Raw genomic sequence first — 14909 nt, 5'->3', positions numbered from 1 at the left:
AATTGCTTTAAAAACGTAATATTTAAAATAATACACATAGTTTAGCCTAAAATACCCGTAAATGTGTTTAGCATAATAAATAAATAAACAAACGCATTTAAAGGTGTTTAACTCTGGGAGATTCATGGATATTCCTGATACAACATTTTTTTTTTTTTTTTTTTTAAAGGAAGATTTAATACAAATAAGATCAGTAATGATCATGAACCTGTTGGCATAATTCGCATCAAAAGAGTAGCCTATTAATTCACGCCAGTAAACTGAAAACGCGAGATTACGTTATTGCTGAAAATTACACAGAGAAAATAATAAAAGGCAATAAAATAGTTTAGCTATGTTACATGGTTTTACAAAAGCGCTAAGGTTACATCCAAGAAATGTAAACTAGACTAATCGTTAGAATAACACTACAAGCAGAGATCAATGTCTAATTTTAGTTTAGGGTGTGGGTAGACAACCATAGGAAAAACCGTCCAATATTGATTTTAATATTGAACATTTAATTCAGTCCAACGTGACATCCTCCTGGTCTACTCCACTGCTAACAAAAGAGATATAAAGTCCAGCAAGTACACTTGTTAATCCAAGACATGCGTCGTGGAAATAGTCGTTTTGCGTTCGGGAACGCCCGTTCTTCTGGAGCGCAATAGGCTTGTCGATCTGTGACATCACTGTATGAAACAGCCCACCGAAGGCTGGAGTTTAGATGATGCACAAAGCAAGAAGTCACTTTTCCACGGTTCTCCAAACTGACACGCGCTCAATCTGGAAAAATCCTTTTAGAATCCAAGATAGCTACTGAGTTGGACTCGCGAGTTTGGAGCTGTTTGTTTTGTCTCGCGCTTACAGAAACATACTGGATTTTAACTATGACAATCAATAAGCCATATTGTGCGTCGTTTCGCTCTTTTTCGCTCGAATCGGTGATGCAAATCTGATCCAAAATGAAGTTTGGGAAGAATATATGCATCCTAAACGTTGGTGGCACTAAGTATGCTTTCACTAGAGAAGTTATAAAGGATTTTCCCCTTCGAAGAGTGAGCAGACTCCACAGCTGTTCCTCCGAAAAAGAGGTCTTGGAGGTTTGTGATGATTATGACCGAGAGAGGAACGAGTTTTTCTTCGACAGGCACTCTGAGGCGTTTGTTTTTATTATGCTTTACGTGCGATCTGGAAAGCTTAGGTTTGTCCCGCAGATGTGCGAGCTTTCCTTTTACAACGAGATGATCTACTGGGGCTTGGAGAGCTCACATTTGGAGTTTTGTTGCCAGCGGCGATTGGAGGATAGGATGTCCGACACTTACACGTACTTTTCAGAGGAGGACATCAAGGCTGAGGTGGAGTCCAGAGGTGAGGAGGACCAGGTCACCCGGTTCGCCTCTGAGGGAGGCAACGCGCGGTGGCTGGAGAGGATGCGGAGGACTTTTGAGGAACCAGCTTCCTCTGTCGCTGCGCAGATCCTGGCATCCGTGTCAGTGGTTTTTGTCATTATGTCTATGGTCATCCTTTGCGCGAGCACTCTGCCGGACTGGGATACAGCAAAAAACAATACAGTGGAAGAACACAGGTACATGTACGAGTTCAACTGCTGGTCTGTGGTGTAAATGCCAAATTAGCTGCATCTCTCACAGGACAGCTCTGCTTTGTGAGCATGCCTTTCCTCAATAGCTCCATATATAAAAGAAGGAATCATGCTCTTCTCCACATATAGGATCTCAGAATGAAAAAGCCTATGTTGTGATGGTACAGGGTTGTCCCCCTGAACTCGTCTGAATGTATGATTCTTTCCATGTTTTGTATCCTGTTGCTTTACAAGCTCCATTCAAACTATCTTTTCTCAAAAAACTAAGTTCAGCTGAGATCTAAATGAGTGTATTACACTCCATAATAAATATAATATAATATAAATATAATATAATATAATATAATATTAAAAAATACAAAAATCTCTCATTACCAAATATTATTTTTGTTGATTATTTGCGTTTTACTGTATTACAGTAAAAACAGTATTAGCACTGGGAAAAATAAAGCAATAATGATAATGCAAGCTCAGCTGAAGCCTGCAACATATCACGATGGTGATTTTTGTTTTCTAGCTGACGTACTTCGTTTGGCCAGTAGACGTCGCTATAAATTATCTAACGTCAGTACGAGTAGGGGGGACCCGGGGTGCTGTAACGCATTTCGTTTCAGCGTCTGTAACTGTAAGTTTTTTTTTGCGCAGTGTGGCTTTGATGTAATATTCTTATGTTTGTCTGCTACAAATTTAAGTACATATAGAAGTCTACGACATATCCTCAGCGGTGCAAATTAATATTGTAGAGAGTGCTGACGTTACCACCTTCCTCACTACATGACTGATTTTGAACACCATTTGAAAACATGGAGATTTTATATTTAGTCATGCTTACATTTATTATGGTAATAATATTTACTTATAAAATAATTATTTATAATATAATAATTATAAAATAATTATAATGTAAAAACAACTCTTAAAATAGGGTGAATATGTGTGAGTCATTTGCTGAATTTAAACCATTCTATGTAATCTTTGTGGGGGGGAAGTGGCATTACAACCCCCCTCATCTCTTCAGACATGATAGTTCTATTATTATTATTATTATTTTATGAAAAGCTTGTGTGGATATATTATATATCAAGTTAAACAACAAAACCTCCTGAGCATATACACCTTATGACATTTCACATCCATTAACATGATTGCAAATCAAATTATAATCCAGATGAAAATTATTTCAGTACATCAAAATTGTTTTCTGCCCTTTGGACCCATTATATTTTTACTAACATACTCAAAACGTGTTTTACCTCAGGAGGGTGGTGAATGTGATTTCACCCATGTGGCGTAATAAGTTAAAGTGATGCTGTTACGACACCCTCTGTGTCCCAAAACACTCCTCAGTCTCCCCTGCATTTAGACCTGTTAGGAAATCATTACAATTAGATTTCCATATTCTGTGTGGACATTTTGTCGTCATCCAAAGCGAACATCCTGGATCTCCATCAGAGATTAAAAATTACAGTCATGTTTTCATATTCCCTGTTATGAGTCACATTGTCATTTTGGGTATTCTATGTCCCCGTCTCTCTGTCTAGAAGTATCTGTGAGTAGGTTTTTTCTTTATGTATCCAGTGCAGTCTTGATTCCATTTCCCACAGTGGCCACTGTTTGTCTCAGGGTTCAGGTATGTGTTCTAATATGTGTATGACAAGCTGGAAATGAACCCAGTGAGGTTTGTCATGCATGCAGTCTTACAGTATTTACAAAGATGTTTTTGTGGATCTCATTCCTTTGTTTTGTATTCATCTTTAAATATCCATTCATTTGTTGCCTGTAAAGGTCCAAATGTTTAAATGTATTTTTATGTTCACGTGCCTTCTGAGGATGATAATAGCATTCACATTCATTGTTAAAGGGATACTCAACCCCAAAATGAAAATTTTGACATTAATCACTTACCCCCATGTCGTTCCAAACCCATAAAAGCTTTGTTCGTCTTCAGTACACAATTTAAGATATTTTTGATGAAAACCGGGAGGCTTGTGACTGTCCCATAGACAGCCAAGTAAATAACACTGTCAAGGTCCAGAAAAGTATGAAAGACATCATCAGAATAGTCCATCTCTCCATATCACCTTGTGCTGCATATGCTCTTCTGTATCAGCCACGCCACAAGGATGCGCATCCTTGTGGCACAGCTTATACAGAAGAGTATACACAGCATACGGTGATATGGAGAGACACAGATGTCACTGTTAACAAAGGAATTGTTGAATAAAGTCATTATTTTTGTTTTCTTCACTTACAAAAAGTATTCTCGTCGCTTCATAACATTACGGTTGAACCACTGATGGCAGACGGACTATTCTGATGACGTCTTTCATACTTTTCTGGACCTTGACAATGTTACTTACTTGGCAGTCTAAGGGACAGTCTCAAGCCTCCAGGTTTTCATCCAAAATATCTTAAATTGTGTTCCGAAGAAGAACAAAGCTTTTACGGGTTTGGAATGACATGGGGGTAAGTGATTAATGACAAAATTTTCATTTTGGGTGGAGTATCCCTTTAACCCAGCATTCTGGCATTTGTGGGCACATGTACATATATTATCACATCTTCACTTAACAGTAATTCTTGGCCCTATTTGCATGCCTTCCTGCCGAAACAGCCGTCCTCACTGTAATTCTAAGTCCATCACGACTCTTTATACATTTGTTTCTAACAGTACAGTAAAAACATTCAGAGTGAAAGAGCAACTATACGGGCAAATTCTTTTGTAGATGCAGCCTTTCAAAACAACGATTTCTTAATTTAAATATTAACAGATATTGAGGTGCACTCAATCATATAAATAAAAATTTAATTTAATGGGATTTTTTGCATTAGAAGTTCAAGGTCTACTGAGCAAGCATACCACCTGCCTTGCAGCGTCCACAGACACTGACTCTCCACTGTCAACAACAGACTGGAGCTGTTTACACAATCTGAATGAGAGGACATTTTCCGTATAAAGCACATTAAATGCATGGCTGCATGGAATCTGATCTAAATACTTTGCATGACTTGGTTACTTACAATAACAAAGCATAAATGTAATTGAAGGCTACTTATCACCATATTTTAGTGGTTATTATTTTTATATTCATATTCACTGGTAATGTTCAAGGACACGTTTGGTACAGGAATAGTCCGGGTCAAATAGAAGTTCAGCTGAATTGAAAGCACTTGTGGTTGATTATCACATAAAATGATTTTGATTTGTCCAATCAAGGTGACAGTAAGACACTTGTATAAAAGCACTCTTCTTTTAAAACCAGTGTATTATCTGAGCTGTAACGTTGTCATCATTTTTAGTTATTTTAGGGTTTTAAGGTTTATGTTGTAAAAATTGATTTAAAAAAAAAAAAAAAAAAAAAAAAAAAAACACTTTTAAAAAGGTAATAAGAAAAATTCATATTGTTTATGTTTTGTGGCTATTGAAACAGAGATTATTTTAATGTTAATGGAAGTTTAGGAAAGAAGGAACAAATAAAAATAATTTTTTGTGGTAGTCACCTTTATGCTACAAATACTGTCAGTTGAGCTTAACTTGTACTGCACCCAGAAATTTGAATTGTGATCTTATCTCTCTCTTATACCCTCTAACTCTCTCTTTTTGATTTTCTTTCCATATCTTTTTCTCTCTATTCTCTCCATCTCTCACAGGATCATCGAGGCAGTATGCATTGGCTGGTTCACTGCCGAATGCATAGTACGCTTCATTGTCTCACGGGACAAATGTGAGTTTGTGTGCCGCCCCCTTAACATTATTGACCTCCTGGCGATCACACCTTACTACGTGTCTGTCGCTGTGACAGCGCTGACAGGAGAAAACCCTCAACTACAGCGAGCAGGAGTCACCCTGCGCGTACTACGAATGATGCGCATCTTTTGGCTTATAAAGCTGGCGCGTCACTTCCTCGGGCTGCAGACACTCGGGCTTACGCTGCGCAGGTGTTACCGCGAGATGGTCATGCTGCTGGTGTTTGTCTTTGTCGCAATGGCGATATTCAGCGCCCTGGCACAGCTATTGGAGCACGGCTTAGACCTGGAGAGTAGCAATGAGGACTACGCCAGCATTCCGGCAGCCTGCTGGTGGGTTATTATCTCCATGACGACTGTCGGCTATGGAGACATGTACCCCATCACCATTCCGGGACGCGTGCTGGGTGGCGTGTGCGTCGTGAGTGGCATTGTGCTGCTGGCTCTGCCCATTACCTTTATCTACCACAGCTTTGTGCAGTGCTACCACGAACTCAAATTCCGCTCAGCACGCTGCGTGCGAAGTCTCTCTTCTGAGTTTCTTAACTAACTGTAGCATAGATCGTCCTGAGAACCTGCTGGTCTTCAGCTTAGAAATATCACCTGCTCTTCTGTGCCTTTATTTTGAACCAAGATCTGAAATAAAGTGAAGGAACACGTTAATTCCGATGTGGAAAAATTAGCATTTAGACTCTCTGTGTGGACCTATTATATCCAAATAATAACACAAGTACCTCTGTACTCAAGGACACATTATGGGATTCACGGATTTTGTACAATACAGGCATCTGGAGCAATTCCTGTCCATCCTGGGGCTAAAAGAATAGGACAAAAGAAGCAAATCTCCAGCCCAAAGCTGGAAAGTGTGCAATAAAGCATTACGATCCAAAGGAAATACATTAGCCAATGTTTATGTTGTAACCCCCTTCTTGTGTGAACAAACAAAACTGATCCAACAGCATTTCCTGTGTATGAAATGGACAACTGTGGCATTTGACAACTACAGATGGCCAGTTTGCCTGGAACGGGCATCTGGCGGGACCTTGTGTCCTGACAGTGCTCCAGCCTAGAAGGAGCTTAACGCGAATTCTCATGTTTCCATGGAGAGGTCCCCCTGACTTGCTAAATCATTAATTCAGCTCCCAATAAAGTGGCAAAGGAAGGGGAACTAAAGTAAAAGGTTTTAGAGTGATCAAACAGAAGCATTTGAGCATGATACGGAAGCAAATACTGTGAAAAGGCCTGCTTACACCAAGGACGGTAACTATAATGATAAAGATAAAGATAAGCCCTCCTGCAGTCACTAATATCCCTTTATCCTTTAAAACTTTTTACAAGCAAAATTACATTTAAATGTTTTTTCCCCATTAAAATAATGTTTTGTCTTAAAATGACTTAATATAACTCTAAACCCTTACCTCATTTAGTATACACAATATGCAAATTAGCCGCGCCTCCATTCAGTTGCATCAGCTCAGACTACCTGCTACACTTCCAGTCGGTTAACTGAGGTAGTAAACGCTGCAAACTGGCAGCAACATTGGATTAATTTAGCAATGTTTTAATCATGATGCATTTTATGGATCGCTCTCTACAATGTCGGATACTTAACTGTAATTGATATAATTTGCATTTGGCTCTAAATACATTATCAATGTTAAACAAACCATGTTTCTGTTCACTGTATTAGACAGCTAAGATTATGAAAATGGGATTGGCTACATGTTAGTGACATTAGGAAATAGGCTGTTTCAAACCGCATTTTTTCTTTTGTTACCTCACAGTTTTAAGGACAAAGTGCTCAGCAATGGTGATGACTGTTGAATTTGCACATGGGTTGTCTTACCAGACAGACATGTTAACAACATTAAAACCTAGGGGGTCTTTAAAAAGTCATTCTGCATATAAAAGAATAGCAGAGTCCACACCAAAACTATACTAATAATGTCACAGAGGAACAATATAGTTTTTTCCACCTGATGAACAACTAAAAACATTGACAGCCAATCAGAATTCAACCTGATTTAAAGAGATTGAGCATTTAAAGTGGCAGATGACAACTTCAGAATGAGCTTATAATAAACAGAAAGTTATCGTGCGTTGTGTAAACACTAAAATAGTTATGATTATTATAGTTATCTTTATAGTTACAGTTCTTGGTTTGAACAGGCCTAAACACTTATCATTTTGACATTACAGTCATTGTCGAGTCTTGCTCATAGATTGGTAGTTAACATTACTAAGTCACAAAAAAACAAACATCAGCTGTTCATCCAGACAGCGACAAATCTGCAACCTGTCCATACACGACTGTGTGAATCAAGAGCTGTTAACTAAATTGATTAGCAAACACCTCACCCCCACGCTCACCAGTAGGAGGGCTGTCACTCGCTTCCTTCTTCCCCTTTGAATACAAGCACAAAATCAGACCTTTTTTCCTCATTCAAGGGACTTTCTGAGTTTATGTGTCTCTTGGAATAAAAAGATGGATTTTGCATTGTATTTAGTAGGATATGCTACATATAATGATTAATTGGGGGGAAAACAGTAAATTTTATAATAGAATTTCATGATATAGAAGCATCATTAAAGGGTTAGTTCACCAAAAAATGAAAATTAGGCCATAAATTACTCACCCTCAAGGCATCCTAGGTGTATATGGCTTTCTTCTTTCAGATGAATCTAGTCGGCGTTATATTAAAAATGGTCTTTGATCTTTCAAGCTGTTTAATGGCACTCAGCGGGTGTTAAAGTACTTCAGTCCAAAAGAAGTGAAATAAGAAGCACCCATCCATTAAAAAAAAAAGTGTCTCACACGGCTCCGGGGGGTTAACAAAGGCCTCCTGTAGCAAATAGATGTGTTTTTGTAATAAAAATAACCATATTCAAAATGTAATAATCAATTAAATCTAGCATGCACTCACTGTTGTTAACAGAAACAGTTCTGGGCGGATGACGTATGGAGGTCGGCGTTGCACATGCGTTGTTTAGAAGTGATGCATGCGGAAACGCGGGGAGAGATCAAAACAAAACAACGGTCACTAATTAGAAGTACAAAACGAGTATTTGTAAAGAAGATTATCAGAGGATTTTGATATAAACCAAGAGGAGACTGGTTTTCCTTTGCTAAAGTAAGGAAACTTAGCTTCCTTTGATCCTGTTAACAAACATTGGTTTTCACGACAATCACCTGCGCATGCACAACGCTGACCTCATACGTTATCCTCCCGGAGCTGCTTCCGTGTACAACTGTTGGCGCAAGCTACATTAAAGTGATTATTACGTTTTGAATATGGATAGTTTTCTTACAAAAACGCATCGTTTCACTACAGGAGGCATTTGTTCACCTGCCGAAGCCGTATGAGACATTTTTTTTTAATAGATGGGCGCTTTTTATTTCACTTCTTTTGGACTGAAGCACTGCAACACCCACTGAGTGCCATTAAACAGCTTGAAAGACAATTTTTAATATAACTCCGATTGGATTTGTCTGAAAGAAGAAAGTCATATACACCTTACTCTCGTGTAGCCAGACCTCCAGACTGACAGCTGAAGGTCTGGAATTCATGGCAGCTTTCATTGGCCAAGGCCCACCCTTAAGGCCGTTTGACCGACATGTCAAACAACCAATCACAGTTCGTCTCGTTCATCATCATGTTTCGGGGCGTGGAAATGTCGGCACAATAACAGACTGGTGTGTAAAACTCTCTGACGTATTTTAAAGACTTTATGCCACGAACTTTAATTTTTTACATACTTTTGAGAATTCAGTCACATATTTGAATGCTGTCACAGCTGTAAACCAGATGGCATTCTTCTTTTCATTTCGGTTTGGCAGCACGGCATTTTTGTTTCCGGGTAGAATGTTAAAGAACATGACACACACGTCTCGCGGAAATCTTGTATAATTCAACCAATCTGATGACGACTTCGAAGCTCCTGAAGTGTTTCCACTTTTGTGTGCCATATGCATCAGACGTTTAGCCAAGGTTCAGTGGGCATGGTGTCTGAGGCTGAGACTATATACACCTAGGATTCCTTGAGGGTGAGTAATTTATGGCCTGGGGTGAACTAACCCTTTAAGAACACTTTGAAAATATATTGACTTGTCATGTCAATGTGGGGATCTTATTTGAATAATTGCAGAAACATTGCTTGTTTGATGTCACACCTTGCATCTTTAAGGAGATATATGCCTTCATATCTGTATCATTTTGTAGCTATGTATTTGTGGCTATTTTTTAAGGGTCATAATGATGCAAATGAAATCTTATGTAGCTCTGTTCTGTAACCAAAAAATGTATTCTACTTGGTTAAGGCAAGGTTGTTTATATGTATGAGGAATAAAGAAATATTTATGGATTCAAGCCTTATTCTTTCTCTAATTGTAATACAGAAAAGAATGTGGCATACATATAATCTGAAATATATGAAGCAAAGTGCTCCTGGGTGTTTTTAATAGGGATGCCATGGATCTAGGTGTCAATTTAATACCCCGTGAATATTTTTCAGGGTGTTTTTTTTTTATATAACTCAAAAATGATAACACATTTCCACCATTATTGCCCAGGAGAAAAGATACAGTTCGCTGAACAAATGTTGACATCCAACCAGATGCTTATGTACATTTTTGATGTTTCATGACATATTTTCTGCAAAAGCTCAAAAAAAAAATATATATACACATATATAAATAATACACACAAAAACAGTCAAAATGATCACAAGTATAAAAATATTAAAATAAATTATAGACTATATAGATACAGTACAGACCAAAAGTTTGGAAACATTACTATTTTTAATGTTTTTGAAAGAAGTTTCTTCTGCTCATCAAGCCTGCATTTATTTGATCAACAATACAGAATAAACAGTAATATTGTGAAATATTATTACAACTTAAAATAATAGTTTTCTATTTGAATATACTTTAAAAAAATTATTTATTCCTGTGATGCAAAGCTAAATTTTCAGCATCATTACTCCAGCCTTCAGTGTCACATGTAACATCCAGTCTATCACATGATCATTTAGAAATCATTCTAATATTCTGATTTATTATGAGTGTTGGAAACAGTTCTGCTGTCTAATATATTTCATGAATAAAAGGTTAAAAAGAACTGCATTTATTCAAAATAATAATAAAAAAATTCTAATAATATATATTCTAATAATAAATTTTCTTTACTATCACTTTTTATCAATTTAACACATCCTTGCTGAATAAAAGTATTGATTTTTTATTTAAAAAAAAGAAAGAAAAAAAATTACTGACCCCAAATTACTGACCAGTAGTGTATATTGTTATTACAAAATATTTATATTTTAAAAACATAGCTTCTTTTTTTTTTTTATTTTTTTTTTTTTTTTTTTTTTTTTACTTTTTATTCATCAAAGTATCCTGAAAAAGTATCACATGTTCTGAAAAAATATATTAAGCAGCAGAACTGTTTCCAACTTTGATAATGAATCATCATATTAGAATGATTTCTAAAGGATCATGTGATAATGATCCTAAAAATTCAGCTTTGCATCACAGAAATAAATGATAACTTAAAGTATAATAAATGTAAAAACAATTATTTTAAATGTAATAATATATCACAATATTACATTTTTTTCTGTATTTTTGATCAAATAAATGCAGGCTTGATGAGCAGAAGAAACTTCTTTCAAAAACATTAAAAATAATAAAGATACAAAACAGATAGATATAAATACAAACACATGCATGCAGTATATACATACACACACACACACACACACACACACACACACACACACACACACACACACACACACACACACACACACACACACATATATATATATATATATATATATATATATATATATATATATATATATATATATATATATATATATATATATATATATATATATATATATGTATATATGTATATATAAACACACACACACACACACACACACTATTTTTTACATATTGCACAACGTCTCTCATATCTGCTTGATTACAGTTTCGTTTCTTGTGATGTCATATTCCAGCGACAAGTTAGGAAAAAGCCGGTTGAGTTCCGACTTCTCTACGGTCACTCTCGCCTCGTCCTCGCCGGTTACCACTTATTAATAAAATGTATTACAAATTTAGTGGATTTACACAAAGACTGACTGGAGTCGTGTCATCCTCCGCCTACAGTCCGCAGGTATGTGCGCGCGATTCCGTTTCTAAAAGGTTAATTTAGTGACCTTGATCTGCCGCATGCTTCATGTTACCCATAGATGAGATTTTAAACAGTCGTTAGATATATAAAATACATTTCTCTAGCTCTATTTTAACCGAAATGATTAAGCAGGCTAATTATTAGGCGATTAATAATCAAAAGCAGAGCTGACTTTGTGCTACTAAGTTTTAGTAGCCTAGTAAGTTACCAAATTCAGTTGTATAATCAAACTTATTTCACAACAAAAGGTAAAAGAACAGCAAACGTCGAATAGGGCCTCAAGATGATTTAAAATGCTTTTAAGTAAAATGTTTCATGACATTCTAAACCTGGAAAAGTCATGCAAATGTATAAAATATTAAAACTACTTTTATCATGAATACACTTTTTCTAGTTATGCTAAACTCTAATATGTCTTGTCAGGTAGAAATTGTGAATACAAATATTTTACAAAAATATTGCTATTTAATGTTTTTGTGGACAATAGGGGACCTTGGGGTCAAAACGGTTGAGAACCACTGTGATCGTATATGTTATGTAGTCCTAGTCAACAAAAATGGATATCATGTTAACGCACTAGTAAACTTTCTTCAGGGCTTGAGGTCAAATATACCTTCTGAATCCCCTACCATCATCTTTGCCACACCAACCAAACTGGTGTCTGAGTCGAGTGCTGCAGTGGAGTATATGGGTGGCAACAAGGTGCCTGATCTCCAGAGGATATTTCAGGTATGTATATGATGTATTTTAAGCTATGTAGCTGAGTTAAAGGGATAGTCCAACTATAAATGAAAATTATCATCATTAACTCATCATTCCAAACCTGTATGGCTTACTTTCTTCTACTGAACATAAAAGAAGATACTTTGAAGAATGTTAGTAACCAAACAGTTTCAGTTCCCATTGACTTCTGTTGTATAGAATAAAAATACAAGGGAAGTAAGTTTTGGTTACCAACATTATATCAACCTTTGTGTTGCACAGAAGAAAGTAAGTTTTACAGGTTTGGAGGTTGAGTAAATATTTTCAATTTTGGGTGAACTATCCCCTTGATAAACAGGAGAGTAGAGAATGCATTATAATTCTTCCCTCTCTTTTCGCCTCATCTTGTTTTTCCTCCTTTTTTCATCCAGGCCTCAGATGAGATTCCTGTTCATCTGAAGCGAGGTGTTCCAGACAGACTCTTGTACAGGACCACCATGGCACTGACAGTCGGGGGTGCTCTCTACTGTCTTGTAGCTCTTTATATAGCAGCACAGCCCAAAAACAAATGAACTGTACCCAGCCTATTTTCATTGACTCATATCCTCAGCATTGAAATAACATTTGCGATATGTAACTTTCTGGTATTTATTATGAACATAAGCAATATGCCTCTCAACATTAATCACCATAAACAGACACTCTGTCCTGACAAAGCTTTTGCTACACAATGCCATTTTACTTGTGTCCTGTATCAGATCTGTCCTTACAAATGGGATGCTGTTAGTTAGAACAGAGGTTCTCAAACTTTGTAATTTCAAGGCCCCAAAATTCAATATTTGATGGCTCCCCTACACATACAGTTATGTCATCTTGGTCTTCTGCTGAAATGACAACAAAAACACATGCTTTTAAACCTTTTTATTTAAAGGATCTAGGGTGATATTACATTCAAAGGTTATAAAAGTGTTAGTGTTTTTCCTCTAGAACATACTCTTAATTTAAAATAAAGTTTCCAACAGGCTGTTTTCACATCAACACCATAGAAAAGCCATTTTTGGTTCCCCAAAGAACATTTAAGTGAACAGTTAAAATAATGTTTTTTTTTTAACGCCAGATTATGGTAATCATGTCTTGATTAATGTTGTGACATTGGGAAGATAATAAGAAAGGAAAATACGGTGGGACCTGACACTTTTCAGTAGTGTTGATTGGTGTAATGACATGTTAAGTGTGCCTCTGGGAAGCCAAGTCTGTTTAGGAGAAATCTATGGGAAGTGCTTTAATGCTTGTAGAAGAATATTCTGGAAATGTGGAACTACACTGAAGAGAATCATGCAAGGTGAATGCATTTGATCCCATGTGCATTTCTGCCACTGAATGCAATAATACCATATTTAAGGTCATTCCACAGTTTTGGATATATTTAATACACTTCAGGACTTGAAATGCTGCTGTGTCTCTCATGCACCACTTTCCAAAGCAATGTATGTGTAAAGCGAAGCAAAAACAGTTTGTTTGTGAAATAGACATTCATTTATGTTTTGGCCCTCTGAGATGTATATATTTAATTTAAAAGAACTTAGAACCAAATTAAAAATCATGACCCTTTGACATCTGTGCTTCTTTAGTTTGCCTCATTTTTGAAGTATGACATTCGATGTGGTAATGTTCTCACTCTCAGGCCATCCAAGATGTACACGAGTTTGTTTCTTTATCTGAACAGATTTTGAGAAATTTTGCATTACATCACTTGCTCCCCAAAGGATCCTCTGTAGCGAATGGGTGCCGACAGAATGAGAGTCCAAACAGCTGATGTAAACATTAAAATAATTCACACGACTTGGTTAATGTCTTCTGAAGTGAAAGGCTGTGTGTTTGTAAGAAACTAATACATTGAGATATTTTTACTCCTAAACCAAAATCTGACATTACATGCTTATTTATCCTTAATTTCATATCAGTCTGAATAATGTGTACAGTATTGAAAAGCTCTTTGAATTTCCTGTTCAGGCTGTTCACATGGCAACAAGGCTATAGGAGACACTACACAAAAGGACTTCCAAAAAAAAAATCCTGTCCTTGTATGGCCAAAGCACTGTAGAACTGCAAAGAAAGATTTCGATTGTTCCTGGATGCTATTTTTCCACATTTCTTTCTAGTCAAGAGGTAATAACACAACATGAGGCTGACAGACTGTCTAAACTGCACACTGGCGCTTGATAAGCTGTCAGATCACAAAGCGAAGTGAAACAATCTATGACAATGAGAGGCTGTGATTCACCCAGCATCATCTCTGAGCCACTCTGCTTACTACTGAAGACTCTGGCAACTCAAATGTTCGGCCACATGGTGCATTTTAAAGAGGAATCTGCCAAGTACAGCTGTTCCAGCAATAGCTTCGTGGTTAAGACTTTTTTCCAGGACAATCGATTTAAATCTTTTGTTCGCTGGAACTGTGACCAGGGGTGCACATATTTCCACGGATGTGGTTAATTCTGTTAACATTATTCATCTCTCGATTTAATTTGTAAATGCATACACAACCAGCTTTTGTCTGAATGTAAACATGACCGCTAGCGTATGTTGAGAGCAGTGATTGATTTGTGCTCATTACCTGTAATGGAGCTACAGGAAACACACTGCTCTGCTTTAATTCACTTGCTTCCCCTTCC

The 14909-nt window shown here is 36.8% G+C and overlaps 2 protein-coding genes across 2 annotated transcripts; both read left to right on the top strand.

Moving 5' to 3' along the window:
• The first annotated feature begins 231 nt into the window (after positions 1-231).
• On the top strand, positions 232-8028 carry LOC109091725 (potassium voltage-gated channel subfamily G member 3-like). Its single transcript, XM_019105508.2, has 2 exons — positions 232-1567; positions 5234-8028. The coding sequence occupies exons 1-2, from the start codon at positions 945-947 to the stop codon at positions 5877-5879; spliced, it is 1269 nt and encodes a 422-aa protein (XP_018961053.2). The 5' UTR covers positions 232-944; the 3' UTR covers positions 5880-8028.
• A 3320-nt stretch (positions 8029-11348) lies between these two features.
• Positions 11349-13848, top strand: LOC109091723 (cytochrome c oxidase subunit 7A-related protein, mitochondrial-like). The gene is made up of 3 exons (XM_019105505.2): positions 11349-11514; positions 12127-12261; positions 12666-13848. The coding sequence occupies exons 1-3, from the start codon at positions 11443-11445 to the stop codon at positions 12804-12806; spliced, it is 348 nt and encodes a 115-aa protein (XP_018961050.1). The 5' UTR covers positions 11349-11442; the 3' UTR covers positions 12807-13848.
• The last annotated feature ends 1061 nt before the right edge of the window (positions 13849-14909 follow it).

The sequence above is a fragment of the Cyprinus carpio genome, chromosome A12, assembly GCF_018340385.1.
Source record: "Cyprinus carpio isolate SPL01 chromosome A12, ASM1834038v1, whole genome shotgun sequence".
NCBI lineage: Eukaryota > Metazoa > Chordata > Actinopteri > Cypriniformes > Cyprinidae > Cyprinus > Cyprinus carpio.
Note: the sequence above shows the minus strand (reverse complement) of the source record. Positions and strands in the feature narration are given on the sequence as shown.